This window comes from Magnolia sinica, chromosome 10, assembly GCF_029962835.1.
Source record: "Magnolia sinica isolate HGM2019 chromosome 10, MsV1, whole genome shotgun sequence".
NCBI lineage: Eukaryota > Viridiplantae > Streptophyta > Magnoliopsida > Magnoliales > Magnoliaceae > Magnolia > Magnolia sinica.
The window spans coordinates 84,872,073-84,890,165 of NC_080582.1; the positions used below are offsets into that span (position 1 = coordinate 84,872,073).

The following is an 18,093-nucleotide window of genomic DNA, read 5'->3' on the forward strand; positions in this document are numbered from 1 at the left end:
TTACATATCTCACTAATTAGAGATATTAAAGTTGATTTAGTAATTAAATTCAAACCCCTGTATATTCACCATAGATAGGTACTTTTTTTTATTAAAGTTGATTCACACTTCAGGGTGCCAAACACAATGGGAGGATTGTAAATCCAAGAGAAATCAGATTCTTCTTCAAATCGGGAACGTGTCTTACATTAGTTAAGGTACGCTCTACCCCATCAAACATCTTGATGCGCACCGAATCAACAGACACAACATTATAAGCAATGTCATTTCCCATAAATACCTGTCCACCATCGTACTCTCTGTAGCTTGTGAACCAACTCTGATGAAGAGTCATGTGAAAAGATGCCACTGTGTTTAGAATCCACTCGCCCTTACGATTATCGTATGGTCATCTGATCGTAGACACGGACAAAACGTTACCATCATATCCACTCGATCCATCTGATGTGGCAGCATTGGCCTCTCTGTACGAAGCCTCAGAATCTTTTCTTTTCGATTTAGAATTTTCACAATCCTTCTTCACATGTTCTTCCTTCCCACAATTCCAGCAATTTTTCTTTCCTTTGCCTTTGCCCTTAGATTTGGATATAGAACTTGAAGAACCCATACCTTGTTCAGAATTCCTACCCCTTGTAAGCAGTGCCTTAGAAGATATCCTCATGTCGACGGTAAGCTTGCTTATAACCTTCCCTTGAATGGTGGAGATAATGGTGTCGACACTCAGGATTTTATTCGTGCTACACATAGTGTCCTTGAATGATTCATACGACACCGAAGGAGAATTCAGCAACATGCATGCTTGTTCTTCATCTTTCATCACTTCCTCCATATCCAGCAAATTGCAAACTAATTTATTAAAGTTACTAATGTGAGCCTCCAGATCTTCACCATCTGCCATTTTGAAGTTATACCACTGCCGCTTCAAGTGTAGGCGATTTTCAGTGAATTTTTTCGCATAGACATCCTCTAACTTCGCCCATAACTTAGCCGCAGTTTTCTCCCTCATGACGTTGTAGAGAACCTCATCCATGGGACATAAACGGATCGATGATAAAGCCTTCTTATCAAGAGTATTCCAATTATCATTAGTCATAGTAGACTTTCGCTCATCAAGAGCACCATCTTCGCCTTACTTGATTAAGGAACTCATCATCTTGATCTTCTATAACTCAAAATTATTTTTCCCTAAGTACTTCTCAATCTCATACCTAGTACTTCCCATTATTGCTAATCCCTCAGATTCATATCTGTGCCCCAACGATTTCTCTGATACCACTTGTTGGGATTTTGGCCTGCGGAATCATACAGATTTAGATCTAGGATAGTAATCCAATGGCACCAAGCACACACAAGAGAACACACATATTTAACGTGGAAAACCCTTTCAGGAAAAAACCACGGCACAAAGCGACAGATCTCCACTATGAAAGCATCAATTACAAAGAGAGGACTTACCCAATTCGAAAAACCTCGAATCTCACCCTTGTTACACCCTTTAATAAGCTTAGAACCCTTTAGAATACATTTAAGAAGCCTTATAATACTTTATAATAGCCTTAGGGACCCCTATTTATAATTTAGGAAACTTCACTTTCGCACCCTTGCGAAAACCGCCTCAGATTTCCGCAACCGCACAAGATCCGGACTCGAATCTATATAACCTCGACTGGTTGAGTCGAGTCCTCGACTGGTCAAGGGACCCCCTCGACCGGTCGAGCCATCCCCTCGACTGGTCGAGCAGCCCGGACACCAAAAATCATAAAACACTGGACTTTGAGTCGAGTGATCCTCGACTAGTCGAGATACCCACTCGACCGGTTGAGCGACCCAAAAAAAAAAAACTGTCAGATCGTAAGGCATCTGTCAACATATACAACTTATTAATATTTACCGTGATAGACATTTGAGGTTAGTCAACCTATATAATGGGTTGTGTTTGTCCATTTCGCATGCACCCTTCCAGATAAAAAATAGTATTTTCAAGAAAAAATTACTATTTTTAGTAATTTCAATTTATGTTGTATTTTCTTATTTTTTTTGAGTTAATTTACATCAACCCACATAGTGGGTCGCATCTATCTGTTTCACAAGAAAATGTACACTTTCAGTTCAAAAAAGAAATTTTAGAGAAAAAATATTATTCTTAATAATTCTGATTGCTGTCATGTTTCTTTATTTGTAGAGTTTTAGAATTTCATCCTTTTTAAGTTTATTTGGACTTTTTAGTTTTTTTGAAAAATTAGATTTTAGATGAGTTTTATTATTTTTGGCAACCTCTATTAAGGTTAAAATTTTCCTATTTTCGATAATTTTGAATTGAAATTTTATTTTTTTTTATTTATTAGTGGTGTAATTGAAAATTTGTAGACATTAAATATTATTCAATAAAAACATTAGAGTTTTATTTATTTTTTCGAATGGATTTAAGAAACGATATTGTAGATTCAATGCTTTTACCACTTGAGGAAGACAATGCTATTTTTCTTATTATTAAATTCACTCTACTCATATGGCCAACCCAGCCATTTCTACCTATAATGTTGACTTGAGCCAGAGTCATGACATGTCTACACCGACTAACAAAAGCTGGGGTGCAATTTCAAAATAAGAAGTCAATAATATTTCAACAACCTAGACTCAACCAATTAAGAGGATTATTGAAAAGAAAATTTTATTAATAAAAAATACCTAATTAATAATATTAAATTTAGATTATGGTACTTGAAAAAAAGGTTTTCAATTAGCTACCACATTAATTCAAAATAATTACCATTGGAGAACTTTTGTTGCACTTCTTAAAGATGAGTCAGGTGGTCCATTGGAAGAAAGAGGTTACAACACGATGGGCTTGACCATAATATTTACATAAAATTCACTTCCACCACTAGGTGCATCACACTATATTAGACCGAAGGCCCAAAATCATCCCCATCTGTGATTTCAGTTACCTACAGAATTGGGAATAGTATACATGACAACATTCATCCCTCCAGTCAAATTCCTCTAACATGGCTCACTTGAATCATGGATGAGCTTGATTTTTTAGCCCCATAAAATTTGGTGTGAAATCTAAGGGGTCGTTTGGCACTTGGATTGCAGGGGATTTTTTCAAATCCCCTCGATGTTTTGCAGCATAAAGTAACCAGGGGTTTCAAATCTAGGAGGTTTCCAATCCCCTCTTCGAGGGGGTTTGTAATCCACCGTGAGAGCTTGGATTACACCTAAAATCATTTCAATAGTTGCAGGCGTAACATGTGTCACTATACACTATTATTCTACTAGGCACATGGCCCACTAATGATGATCAGCACCGTCCAAATATTGTCCATGTAAATCAGTACCATCCAAACATTTTCTAGTATCATCCAAACATTGTCCATGTAAATCAACAATTAAAAATCATTGGTTAGTCACTCAGACATGATCTTGTGCTTGTGGCTGATTCGAGACTTGGAATTTCATCATTTTCAGGCAAAGCATATATTTCAGCGGGCTTATCACAACCATTGTGTCAAAAATTATATATCTCACTAATTAGAGATATTAAAGTTAATTTAGTAATTAAATTCAAACCCCTGTATATACACCATAGATAGGTACTTTTTGATTAAAGTTGATTCACACTTCAGGGTGCCAAACACAATGGGAGGATTGCAAATCCAGGGGGTTTTTAATCCTGGGGTTCCAAATCTAGGGGGTTCCAAATCCACGCTCCCAAACAGGCCCTAATGGTTAGAGTAGATTTCATATAATCATAACCATGGACCCAAGATGGATTATAACTCTAACAAGTTAAGGGTGAACATCTCCCCCACCAAAATTGGAGGTAGTATGATTTGTTGGCCCTAGGCCCAAGGTGGGATTATACATCTAACTGCTAGAGTCCATCGCACCCGCACATCACCATGGGTGCTGTAAAAAATCAAGGGTGGGCGTCTCTCTCACAACTTTCCTGAAATAAGAAGTTTGTTCTGGTACATGTCAAAAAAATGTATGAAGTCCAACAATTTGGAATATAAGTGTGGTCCAGCTAGTTTATAATTTTAAAGCTTTCATGTTTGAATGCCATCAAACCCCTCCAATAGGATTCCCTCTTAACCTTTTGGCAAAAAAACAGCAATTTTTTCAATGAATTTGTGGGTTTAATTGATTGTTCTTAAGACCTCTTTTTAATGAAATTTTTGGGGATGCAAATCCTTGATTTTTTTTATCATGATGCCTATATGAGATCCATTTCGACCATTATATGTATAGTCCTTTGTTAGACTTAGGTTAGAAATATCAGATTGACCTATGATTAAGTTGAACCACAACAAAGGGCACAATTGGGAGAGATATATCCACCATGATTTTTACATGGCCCACCATGATGATTTATAAAATCCACTCCAAACATTAGATTCCACACAAAAATTTAGGTTTTCAGCTCAAAAATCAATCCCATTTGTAATTCAAGTGGGCCACAAAGAAATAATTTATAAGGTAAGCGTTGTCTTGTTTCCAATCATGTCATCCACTTGTGGAACATGGATGAAGAGCGTTGTCTTGTTTCTAATCATGTTGTCCACTTGTGGAACATGGATGGAGCTGATTTTTGGACCCTAAACCTAATATGTAGTGATGCACTTCATGGTGGGGTTGATTTCACATAAACAGTGCGGTGGGGTCCAGCTGAGCTGCCGACCCCTTTGCTACCAACGCTCACCTAAGTGGTAGCTTATAGGCAACTATTTTGAAAAAGGCATCGAAATGAAAATTCCATAATAAGTTGCTAGTTTTTTCTTTTGTAAAATTCATTAAACAAAATGCAAGCCATGATCACTTTAAGTTTATATGGCACTCTAGGAGCTTCTCCTAGTTCACCACCTCTAGCTCTTGGACCCAACCCAACTCGAATCTATAAGGAGGCTAATGAGCCGTCTGAGGTGTCCAATATCCCCATTGGTTATCTAATCCAAGCCATTGATTCAACAAGGTGGGATATGGATGATATGCCTTCAAACCTTTGAAATTTAAAGATAATAATGCTTTGTTTTGTAGACTATAATAAGATGATTAAGATAAACGATGTCGTCTAAGAAAAAGGCTATATATGTACAAGTTGGGGCTGTTGTATTCAATTTCTTATCGTTCCTAAGATAACCAATTAGAAAATGACATGTATCATTGCATGTGAAATGAATAATATGTGAAAAATACCATCTTTAGAGATATTTAGAGCGATGTTCACAGAATTACAACTGGCGCTAATTTGATAATACACATCATTTGATAACGGGGCACAACTGAAAAGCCTATAGGTGGAAAGTGATCGAAAGGAAAGAACAGCTAAAAGGACACATGGTAAGAGAAGAATAGAGGATTTGAAAAACCGATGTGATGGCCAATCAACTACCATAACCATTAAATAAAGAAAGAAATGTTTGACAGATAGCTACGGAAGATATCTACAAATAATATAAGATTCAATGAAGCAAGTTGTCTCACACCAAACCAATCAAATTATATTTCTTTATTATACTTTAGCTCTATCATAAGAGCATCGATAATCTAGTAGTAATTTTTAGTCGTAATCCAATAATGGTAATATTTGGTTGTAATATAAGTGTTTGGTTGTAATATAAGTTTACACTTTTACATTGGAATATTCTCAATATCAATACAATCAATTTATCTTTCAGAAAGATATCTTACAGTTGTTTCTCGTGACTGCCTGTAAATATTTCCTATTTAGTTAATTGTTTCTATTTATAAAAATCCTTTCACACAGAAGGAAAGGTACAACCCATATTCCGAGGAAGAACTTTACTATCTAATAATCACCTAATTTTGCTTATAACACTATCATTCTAGTAGTTGAACAAGTGACCGATCTTCTCAAGTCTCGATTATATACGCTCGCATTTGATATATCTGCCTATCTTGATGCTTGGGATCATGTTATTCAGTTTGAATCAAGCCATACAACTAGTTTTAGCACACTCGAGCTATATAATTGGAGAGAGATATTCATAATGGATGGATGGTCGAAATTGCATTGAACTGATTAACCATTACAATCCTAGATTACCGATGAACTGTCTATTTCAAAACACATGGCCCACTTGTGGATTAAACCTGCCTGATTTTCATATTAGATCATATGACGAGTTACAACATGAACATGTCCTGGCCTAAAATTTAAGCTGGCCCACGGACACATTCGTATGAGAAAACTCAAAGAGTGGAGATGGAGAGGGAACAGACCCGACTAGCATCTCATCTACGCTTACAATCTTACAATACAAACCATCCATATCCACAACCAGTATCCAGACCCGAATGAAACCAAAGGCCTATACATAAAAACGAAGTTTGCTAGGCCCATACACGTGTGGACCCTACTCCAACCACACGCAAGCACAAGCCAATGACAGCATGCGAGATCCGAGCTTTCCTCAGGTGGGCCACGTTGTTTAGTTCTCCTCACCTTGAAACGAGAGCGGATTGGCTAGTGACCCTGCCACTAGCCAATGGCAAGGGTTCGGTGCTCTCTGGGCCCCACCATTATGTATTTGTTCCATCCATGCCGTCCATCTATTTTTTTAGATCATTTTATAATGTGATACTAAAAATAAGGTATATTGCAATCTCAAGTGGACCACATTACAGGAAACAGTGTTAATTGAAAATCCACCATTAAAAACTTCTTGGGGTCATAAAAGTTTTGGATGAAGCTGAAATTTGATTTTTCCCTTTCATCTAGGTCTGTATGACCCAATCAACAGATTGGATCTCAAATAAAAAGTACAGTGGCCCTTAAGAGGATCTTAATGGTGGAAATCCAATCACGACTGTTTTCCTGTGGTGTGGTCCACCTGAGAATTATATCCAATAATATTTGGGACCAAGTCCTAAAATGATCTTTAAAAATGGATGGACGGCATGGATAAAACACATACTTCATATTGGGGCCCACAGACAACCGACCACTAGCCACCGGCTAGTGGCAGTGACACTAACCAAACCGCCGCCTCCTCAGGTGGGCCGTTTGTTTTGTACATTGTGGCCCCAGGAGTGCAGCGGCCTGTTTGTTAGACCAGACGATCAAAACAGTGTGGCCCACCTGATGGAAAGCTCTGATCTCACACACGTGTGGGCTTAGCAACCGTCCATATAAAACCATATAACATTTTTTAAAAAAAAAAAAAAAAAAACAACTTACATAACTCAAAAACCTCCCTTTCCATGATGGACTGCACGTGTGCATCACCTGGCAAAATAGCTCTTAGGTGAGAAGAGCCGGCGCGGCGAAAACAGGCCCATAAACCTTGGTGAGGCGAGCCCATCAATTGAACGGTAATCTGACAGCAAAAACCCATCTTGGTCATGGGCCCCATTCACGGTCTGACCGTTGAATGTACGGTACCTGACCAACTTGCCGATCCAAGACCGTCGCTTCGTGCCTGGTTCATTACCTTTCATCCGTTCGCTGAGGTACTCCTTGATCGCGTCGAGACCCTGGCCCACGACCTCCATCGACGGACACACCAACGGGTTCCCCTCGACGGACAGTTTCCGGAGGTTCTTTAGGCATCCGATCGAGTCAGGCAGGATCGTGATCTTGTTGTAGCTGATGTCGAGTTCGATGAGTGAGATGAGGAGGCCGATGGAGTATGGAAGGGTGTTGAGGTACTGGAAGTTCTGGCTGACGTTGAGGATTTGGAGATTGATTAGGTTCTCGAGGCCGTCGGGAAGGACCCGCAAGCAGTTGAGGCGGGCGTCTAAAATGCGCAGGGTGGTCATGTGGGAGATGGAATAGGGAAGGTAGGCTAGCTTGTTGGAGTTGACTGAGAGCTTCTGAAGGTGGGTCAGTTCGAATCCGATGGTGTCTGGGAGCCTGGTCAGCTTGTTGAAGTTGACATTCAGTTCTTCTAGGGCCCTGTTTGGATGTCCACTTGAATGTTAGTAGGCCCTTGTTTTAGGGATGGCCTCGGACTGGTCTGTGCCCATTCGGGCCCACTGAGGTTAGGAAGTTTTTGGGAATGGACCCCGAAAATAGAAAGCCCAAGCATGATCCTGATCAAAAGATGAAGTCGGCCATGCAGAGCTGTACGCCAGTCGAACCAAGTCGGGCTTGGCCCGGCCGGGCTCGGCCAGCACGCTACCCCAACTTGAACTTGGCTTGGCTTGATCCTCGAGTCTGATTGGGCAGCTCGGTTAGTAACTGGGCCAACTCGAGCTTGAGATCAGTCTTTCGAGATGAGCTCAAGTTCAAGCATATATATATATATATATATATAAACTTTGAACTAGCGTAAATTTTTTTGAGAACTCATCATACATGAGGTGACTCAAAAATCTGTGCACGGGAAGCAACACTTCATGAAATTTTCTAGGCTCAATTTTTACTTTGATCCAAAACTTTAGTGGGCCATGAAAAATGAAAATAATTTCCTCCCTTGATTTGCATTTCTCTTTACTATGACCCACTAAAATTCTATATAGGGTGAAATTTATCCCTTGGGATTTCATGGGATTCTGCATCACATGGACCGTTCATATTAGACGTCCATGACACATGTTCAAAGGTGATCTCACACCGTTCGATAGGTGCCACAGGTGACATTACCATATAAATCATCATGCGCTGTCCTCAACAGTCCGTTCGAATGTGTGGGCCCCACCGTAGATGTGGTTCGAAGCATCTACCCATCTAAAATGCATTCCATATCCATTTTGGACCTAGAGTGTCAAAATCAGTCCGTGAATTGTGTGGGCTCACACCACATTGGAGAGGGTCAGACCATTAACATTCAAAATCATTTTTGGGCCCACCAAGATGTGGTTTGCAAATCCAGCCCATCCATTATGTGTGTCCCACTTGGATGAGGGTTCAGACCAAGTTTCAGCAGCATTCAAAACTTAGTTGGGCCCCACCAAGTGCTTTTATATGTTTTAACGGCGTCTTCACATGGTTTTAGATGGTATGGCCCACCTATTTTTGGCTGATTTTGGGATATCGAATTCTATTTGATTCGAATCGATTTGAACTGAGTCAAGTTCCACGCCAACTTGAGTTAAGTTTGGTATAACTAGGACTTGGCTCGGAATTTTTTTGAGCTCAAAAAATTAGACTAACCGGTTGGAATCTAGTTTAAAGCCGAGTCAAGTTGACCTTTTCCAAGTTGAGTTGACCAGGTTAACCGAGCTAACTCGGTTCATGCACAACTCTAGGGCCATGTACTGTAGGCTAGGCCAGATGTTAATTATGCACCTTCCAAAATTAGTTTGGATAGCATATAAACATTATGGTGGGCCCAGGGAAGGTTTCAACACCATTGTCACTGTTTGATATTGTGTAGCCTACTTGAGTTTTGGATCCGACTCATTTTTTAGTTCATGTTGATCCGGCAAAACTAATGGACAGATTGGATTTTTCAAAGACATAGCGGCCATTGGACGTCATCACATAAGCGTAAATTTTTATTTTTATTTTTTTTCGCTTATGGCGATCAATCCAATGATCATGCTGACAGAATGATCTTGACCGTTGTTACAGATCAACAGCAATGAACGACTCCAATCACATGCATAACATCCGAGCCATTCACAATGACTGACCCACAACGAATACCACCTGGCATGAAAATCAGGCTAGCCCACTGATTAGATGGCCCATGCCGTACCTCGAGTCAGTACATCCATCCGTTGATTTCAACAGCCTGTCTCAACCAGTGAACGGCCTAGCCTAATTTTCACTCCAGGTGATCTTTATAGTGGGCCCCACCTTTTCCATGGCTCAGATGTTCTAGCTGACATGCAGTGGGCCATAGCTTAACATGCGTGTGTGTAGAACGAGTACCGACCTGCAATTCTCTATGCTCTTAGGCAATGATTCGATTAAGTTGCCAGAGACATTCAACACCTTAAGCTTAGATAGACAGCCAATCGAATTCGGCAACGATTTCAGCTGATTCGAATGCACGTCTAATTTCTCTACATTCAGCAGCCTCGCCGTTAGAGATTCGGGAATACTCTGCCAAAAGAAAAGAAAACGAAAAAATATATTAGACGGTTAGCTAATCCAATCCGTTGATGTCATGGCCCACTTTATGGATGGACCATGTGGTGAAATTCTTAAATATTGAGACATCCTATCACTCCAAAATTTTGGCCCTTTTTCCATCGTATGTGAACCGTTGGTATGCTTCTTTCTAACCATCTAATTGCGGGCCAATGATGGAATGATTAGGATTGTCCACTTGAAGACCTTTTTTTTTTGGGGCGTTGACATTCATGATGGGGCCATCAGATCAAAGATGGGGACCACAGGCTCTATGCACAACATTGAAGTTCTACGTAGGACCCATGGTTTGTTTATCCAAACCGTTGATACGATGACCCCCTTCATGGATGGACCATTTACTGAAATTCTCAAATATTGAAAAATCCTAGCCATCCAAATATTTGGACATTTTCCCATTGTACGTGGACCGTTGGTGTGTTTCATTTTAACCATCTAAATGCTGTCAATGATGGAAAAGTCAGCACTGCCCATACGAAAAGATTTTTCGGTCTGTAATATCCATGATGGGGCCCATCAGATTAATGATCGGGACCACCGAAAGATGGGGCCCACATGTACAAACTCCATGCGCATCCGTGAATTCCTCTGATGTTAATATGCTTGTCTCATTGTATTTAGTGCATGATGTTATAAGAAAGAAGTCCCTCTCAATCCCTTATGATACGGAAAGAGACACGTGTGGTTATAAGAGCCATCACGTACTGATAGCGGTACCCTAGCTTATGGTACCGTACAATCTTTTTTTTTCCCAAGCATACCATTTGTGTAGGACATCAGTACCGTACAAACTGTGGGCCACACCATGGAGATCAGATTCTAAAAAAAGTTCTGGCTAATCCACTCCATATGCGGCCTCACATTTATGTTGAGTAAAACCATCGGTTTTACAATGATTCCAACGGTGCAGCCCACCTGATGAGTCGAGAGGCCTGATTTTTGTCCCAGGGTCATCTTCACGGTGGGGTTTTGTCTTCATAAGACTGATGTCCCACACAAGTGGCATGTTCGCATAAAATAAGGGATGCGAATACAACGCCCCACCACAAGAAGTTCCTGCCATGGGATTATAGGTGGGGCACCACCATGTTTGTGAGAAATTTATTCTTTCCGTGTGGAAAAACTCACCACACGGAAAAAGAAGATATTGAATGGTATCCACCGTTTGAAAATTTTGTGAGGCCTACATTTCATTTTAAATTTACTTTATTTTTAAAACACATCTTAAGATAAGATTACAAAATGAACAGATGAAGTGAATTTGTACTAAATATACTAGTGGGACCCAACTAAACAATCCGTAACAGAATACCATATTTTAGAGAAAATTAATGGTGGCATTAAAAGCCGCCACCTCCTCATAAATGAAATGACATGGCAGGATTTAATTAATGGGTACATAAATAACTGAATTATGTGAAAACTAGATCCACCGGGGTCCTTAATGTGGGGGCCATTATGATGTAAGTGACTACATCCGTCCTGTATATCCTATTTGAAAGCTCATTTTAAGGCATGATAAGTAGTTCCAAATCCCAAATGGACTATGGTATAAGAACCAGTGGTGATTGACCATTAAAAACTTCTTGTGGGCCACAAAAGCTTTAGATCAAGATAATATTTGTGTGGTCTCTTCATCTAGGTGTTTGTAAACTTATTAATAGGTTGGATGGTAAATAAATATTCTGATGGGTCCAATGAAGTTTTTAATGGTGTAGATTCAATCACAATTGTTTCCTTTGGTGTAGTCCACCTAAGATTTAATTCAGCTTCATTTTTTTTTATCATGCTCTAAAATGAGCTTTCAAAATAGTTGGACAATGTGGATTTAAGGCACATACAACACTGTGAGCCCCACAGTCAGGGGTCTACCCACCATTGTAGATCCGGGGCCTCACCTGATTTGCTCCCGCAGTCAAAGATGGGCCTGACCTTCTCTTTTTTAAGTTTTTTTAAACATATTCGATCATCTTTAAGGGTCTGTTTGGCTGGGCAGATTGGATGGTATTGGAAGGGATTGAAAGTTAAATCTTGGGATTGGCCGAGCATGCCAAGTATGCCAAACAGACTGGGCAATCTGATCCCGGATATAGAAATCCAATGGATCTTAAGACAATCCATTGACAACACCGTCATTACCATTAAATCCCATCCAATCCCCCCTAATCCGTTCAAATTTGCTTGGGATGTATTTGGTTAGAGGGATTGGAAGGGATGGGAAGGTTTAATCCAGGTATAGGCCGGGCGTGATAAACAGACTCGATATTACAAACCTGGGATACAACAATCCTATGGATCTTGCACCAATCCACTGACGTAGCCATCATTACCTTGAAATCCATGCCATCCACCCTAATACCATTTAATCCCTTCCAATCCACCCGGCCAAACACGCCCTAAAAGCATAGAGCCCCATCAATCAAATCCAGCCGTGTCTTTAAATCATGGACGAGGGTGACCAGCTCCTCACCGTCCAATCTGGGTCCATTGTTCAGTAACCTTGCCTGTATGGGATAATTTCTCCTTTGTGACTATCGTGGATTTCATGATAACGGATAGCAACGCCCGATCCATAGCTCCAGACTGAGTGAAAGATACCTCATTCCAACACTTTTGTCTTGGCATCGATCCCTAGTTGGGGTGGCTAACAGTGAAGTGTCAACTGACGGTAGAGTGTACTAACTAACAAAAAAGATGTTACGTGTGCATGGCCTGTTGTAAACTCACAACAAACTTTTTTTAAAATAAAAGATGAAAACCGAAGCATCATTTTCATAAAAACCATGGAATATAGGACTGATATCGACACCCTTATTTTTTAACAAACACCCCAGTTTCTTTTGTTTTGCCTTTTGCATGAGAATATTGAATACTACACTTGGGTACATTCAAGTACCAAAAAGTAGAGAGAAATGGTGAGCTAATAAAAGCATAGGGTATATATATATAATAATAATTCCATTAAGTAAAACAAAAAAGATTCTATTTTCGTCTATACATGAATATGAAAAAATTTAAAAAAAAATACTCAAAACATTTGTTAGAAATTAGTAAAAGATGAAAATAAAAGGCCATCTTTAATTTGTAAGGATTCATACAGTGAGATTGATAGAAGATACCTCTAGGTTGTTATTTGAGATGTCTAGCTCTGTAATCAACAGTACATTTGTAGAAAGATTTGGAAGAGTATCCAAAGACATTCCACTTAAATCCACCTTCTCCTTCTTCTCTTCTTCTATTGATCCTTTCCTCTCCACCTTCATCTCCATCTTTATTTCTACATACGCCATAACAAAAATAAAATAAAATAGACAAAATATGATTTTCAGACATCCGACCGTCCATTGTGTGTTTCCCACTTGGACAGAGGTCACACCAAATTTCAGGCCATTCCGAAACTCAGGCGGAAACCATCCAGTCGTTTTAGATCTTTTATATATGATTTCACACGATGGTGTGGTCCACCTAACTTCTAGATACATCTGATTTTTGACATATCCCATAACCTGGGGGGAACCAACCAGATGCATGGTTCAGATTTCTAAGAAATTATGGTGGGGGCCCACAAAGCTTGACTTTATGGGAAGCTCCCATATGGTCCACCTCATGGTACCTTTTTTCCATCCACACACGTATACCTTTTTTTCCATCCAAACCCGTATATGTTCCCACACACACACACACACACACACACACACATATATATATATGCTTGTATGTATATACATGTGCGTATATATGTTTGCAAGAAAAATTCTCGCATCCAACCGGTAGGACAATAACTAACCGTCTGATAGCAGATAACTTCCCACTTATCATGTGCGTGTGGTATCCATGCCGTCCAATAGGTTGGCCCCACCATGTGGATCAAATTTCACAGGAATCAGCCACATCCACTAATTAGGTGGGTAAAGCCACAGAATAATAAAGTATTACCACGATAAATAACCATATACAAGTGTGGTCCACCTGATGAGTCGATGGGGTTGATTTTTAAACTAGGTAATCTTAATGTTGGGGTCGACCTATTAGACGGTCTGGATTTCGCTTAAAAATAATAAGCTGGAAGTAATCCACTGGTTGGACGGTGGGAGAGAGAGACAAATGACCTCATGCAACGTTTGCATTTACCGCGTGCCATTTGAGTCGAACATCTGAGCCGTGAAAAGAGAAGAACATACCATGAAGATTGACCGGAAAGAAAAGATAGGATAATCCGTGCATCAGATGGTCTACGCATGTAAAATGAGCCAGACCAACGGCTGTGCATGGAAATTATCGGCGTAGCCAACCTATCGAGCGGACCATCCTTGTTTTCGTTACAGCTCATCTTGATGATGCGACCCACCTTTTCTACGGCTCGGATGTTTTATACAATTGACACGTTAGCAGATATAAAAACATTGGGTGTCTATACAAAGGAGAACGTTCTCTATGATAATTTCTTAAAGAAAATCCCATCTATAGCAGAAAGAGAGAACATAGACTACAGAAGGAGAGATAGAGCGAGAGAGAGAGCAGAAACATCGAAACAAAGAAAGTCATCAGCATGATAGAGATATCAAAACAAAGAAACTTCTCTCACAAAAACAAACTAAAATCCCATCCACGGCATGTGCCTGCGACAGAGAGAGAGAGAGAGAGAGCACACACCAAAACAAATGAAATTCCCAAGCAGAATTTTCAGAGAGAGAGAGAGAGAGCACGTACACCGAGACAAGGAAAAGAAAAATCCTACAGCATGAGAGAGAGAGAGAGAGAGAGAGAGAGAGAGAGAGAGAGAGAGAGAGAGAAGAAGAAGAAGAAGAAGAAGAAGAAGAAGAAGAAGAAGAAAATCCTTTCACAAAAACAAAGGAAAATCCCATCTACATATGAGAAAGAGAGAGAGAGAGAGAGATAGCAGAGAGCACATACACCAAAACAAAAGAAATTCCCAAATACGGCAGTTCCAGAGAGAGAGAGAGAGAGAGAGAGAGAGAGATTACATGAATGTGGTGGACGGTAGCGGGGAGCTGATGGAAATGAGAGGTACTCCTCGTTCTGCAAAAACCCACCCAATATAATCCCTGAGAAAGCACGGGCGTACGGTTTTTCTGTACATCACGACACGCGTGCATGACGTCTGCCGCGTACGAGCCGTCCGCTACGGATACCCTGGCCACGTTTCCCTTATTTCTTAAGTCAACCACGTTTTTTGGGTAGCTTGCCCGTGATTGATGGGTAGCATATTCGTTCATGACGGAATTGCCCCCTCTTTGACATTGTCTTTGCTAAATACTATCACCGGCCAGTTTATAATATAGATCAGGTTGATTGTGTGCGTCATTTCCCCTCTTCTTCAGGGATATTTCAGTAATTAGAAAATTTTCATGTGCAAAATTTTACAAAAATACCCTTTTAATTTTTTTTTTTCAAAAAGCTACTTCATTCATCTATATAATTATCATAATTAAAACTTTTTATGCACAAATTTTACAAAAACACCTTTTCAAAAACGTTTACAAGAAACTAATTCGTTAATCCATATGATTATCACTCCGCTACCTTAACGGGTCATTTGACACCATAAAGTAACTAGTCCACGTTAAAAACTTGGATTACAATTAAAATCTTTTCAAGAGTTGCATGTGTAACATGTGTATCAATAGACTATTAATCTAGTGGGTACATGGCCCACCGATGATATTCCAAAACAATTAGATTATCAATTGTATTACTATAATTTACTTTAATACGATGATATGCATTGTTCAAACATTGTCCATGTAAATTAATAGTTAAAAATCGTTGGTTAGTCACTTAGATGTGATCTTATGCATGTGGCTCATTTGAGACTTGAATTTCATCATTTTTGGGCAAAGTAAATATTTTAACAGACTTATTATAACCATTGTGTCAAATATTATATACATATATACTAATTAGACATATTAAAATTGATTTAATAATTTAACTCAAACCTTATAAATATATTATGTATAACTACTTTTGGATTATAGAGGATTTTGATATCAAGGTGCAAATAAAATAAGAGGATTTCGAATCCAGGGTTTTCAAGTCCATGCTCTCGATTTCAAATCCATGCTCCCAAACAACCCTAAGTCACACCTCATTACGAGCAAATGGTCGTGTTCCAGTTAGGCCGCACCTTGATGTCTATGTAATATCCACCCTAACCATTAGGTGTGTTATATGTGGTTAAAGTGGATGGTATGATTGAAGAGAGGACAAGGCAATGATTACCCTCAACTATTTCCATTAATTTGACTCACATGATTCACAAATGAGTATGCTTTTTTTTTTGACAACGAACCTAAATTTTTAGGTGGAATCTAATGGTTGGAGCGGATCTCATGTAATGATCATAGTAGGCTTTGAAAAAATTAAGTGCCGACATTTCTCTAAACTATTTCCGTTGGAATATGAAAATCGAAGTTATGGAATTAACATCCGATGGTTAGAGTAAATCTCATATAAACATCATAATGGGCCTTGTCAAAATCTGCATTTAAAAAAATAAATAAAAAATCTCTCATGTATAATTGGAAGGATTCTCCAATTACATTTTTAGTGAGACCTATGGTGACGTGTATGAGAAATTCACTCTTATCATTAAATGAATTGTTATAGTTTAGGCACTAATATAGAAAAGCAAGGTGCATGACTTGTGATTCAGATAAGCAATACCAAATAAAACAATTAGGAGAGGTATATATAACCTTCAATTTTTATGGGGCTTGAGGTGATAATGATATGAAATACACTAATTAATAGATGCCACTCAAAAATTTAGGTCAGAGGCATAAAAATCAGGCTCGTCAATTATTCAAGTGATTCATAGAAACAATTTGGAAGGAAATTTTTGCCTTGGACACTATTTCCAATCATATTGTCCACTGGTATAATGAATGGGAGTGAATTTGTGGGCTTTTTTTTTTTTTTTTTTTTTTCCATACACCCCACACACTCACACTAGTGGAATTTTGACCACCTATGGGTACTCGAACCCCTGACCGGGTGTTGAAATTCCTGAGAGTCTACCACCCGAGAAAGAGTAGGGACCCAATTTTTGGGCTTTTATCCTAACATGGTCGCACCTTTTGGTCAGAGTGGATTTTATATAAACCCAAGCAGCCGACCCATTTTGCTGGCAACCTCCAAACGGGCACCTTATTGATAATTAAAAAAGGAAGTGGAATGATAATTATTTCAATTAATTAGGTAGTTTTTCGTAAAATATTCCCTATCTTCCGGTCTTTCATGCATAGGACCGGTTCAGTGTCCAGCGGGTCCACCTTAATTTCTTTGTTATCGGCTTTGACCAGAGTAAAAGGTGGGGCCCACCTCTCTTTGGAAGGTCCGATCCTTTCTGGCCGAGGAAAGTTTATCTCCTGCAGCAGCACTTGTTGCAGAGAGCTCCTGCATCAGACAGCTCTGTGGGGCCCACTGTCATATCTTTTTCTACATCCACTCCGTCCATCCTGCAGCGCAGTAAAGTTTTAGATCAAAACTGGTGGGGCTCACCTGATGATGGGTCAGAGGACATACAAAACCTCATGGTGGGCCGCGGACCCATGGAGTAGTATCATGGTACACGTGGAATATACGCATGATGATGATACCATCAGGTGGTAGGACCCACCCTCGATGGAATACATCCGGAAATCCGCCCATCAGTAGATCCTAGCCAATGGATCCGCATCTTTTAGCAATTGAATATGGACCGTTGCCCATTTTTATTTGAATGGATATTAGTGGGCCACCAGTTGAATAGTAAGATTATCCGACTGGGGAGCCCAGATTGATGACCTTATGCCACGTGTACTTTTGAGTGGTCCAAACTTGATTCATAGTGCACACCACATCATTGTCCTTTTAATTGAGGATAGCGCACGTTATCTTTGGTGGAGCCTACGTAATGATGGAATCACATGTGGTGGAATTGCAAGACAACAAAGCAAGTGAGAGAGAGAGAGAGACTTCCTATGGCCGTGTTCAACGCAAACTCACGTGTACATATAGACATG

The 18,093-nt window shown here is 39.6% G+C and overlaps 1 protein-coding gene across 3 annotated transcripts; it reads right to left on the reverse strand.

The window, feature by feature from the left end:
* Window positions 1-7,187: 7,187 nt before the first annotated feature.
* Window positions 7,188-15,183, reverse strand: LOC131217252 (plant intracellular Ras-group-related LRR protein 6-like). Of its 3 annotated transcripts, none has more exons than XM_058212110.1 (4): window positions 15,052-15,183; window positions 13,186-13,343; window positions 9,849-10,018; window positions 7,188-7,921 (listed from the first exon to the last, which is right to left on the reverse strand). In XM_058212110.1, the coding sequence occupies exons 2-4, from the start codon at window positions 13,333-13,335 to the stop codon at window positions 7,249-7,251; spliced, it is 993 nt and encodes a 330-aa protein (XP_058068093.1). In that variant the 5' UTR covers window positions 13,336-13,343; window positions 15,052-15,183; the 3' UTR covers window positions 7,188-7,248. The 3 variants fall into 3 exon arrangements, with proteins under 3 accessions (XP_058068093.1, XP_058068094.1, XP_058068092.1); XM_058212111.1 differs by lacking the exon at window positions 15,052-15,183 and adding an exon at window positions 14,981-14,999; XM_058212109.1 differs by lacking the exon at window positions 15,052-15,183 and adding an exon at window positions 14,248-14,305.
* Window positions 15,184-18,093: the final 2,910 nt, after the last annotated feature.

Excerpts from the sequence above, each read along its gene's own strand:
- LOC131217252 (XM_058212109.1), bottom strand. The coding sequence starts at position 14,290 with ATGCACGGATTATCCTATCTTTTCTTTCCGGTCAATCTTCATG. Across the intron at positions 13,344-14,247 it reads CTTTCCGGTCAATCTTCATG|AAATAAAGATGGAGATGAAG; the intron begins GTATGTTCTTCT and ends TGGCGTATGTAG. Across the intron at positions 10,019-13,185 it reads TCTCAAATAACAACCTAGAG|AGTATTCCCGAATCTCTAAC; the intron begins GTATCTTCTATC and ends TTCTTTTGGCAG.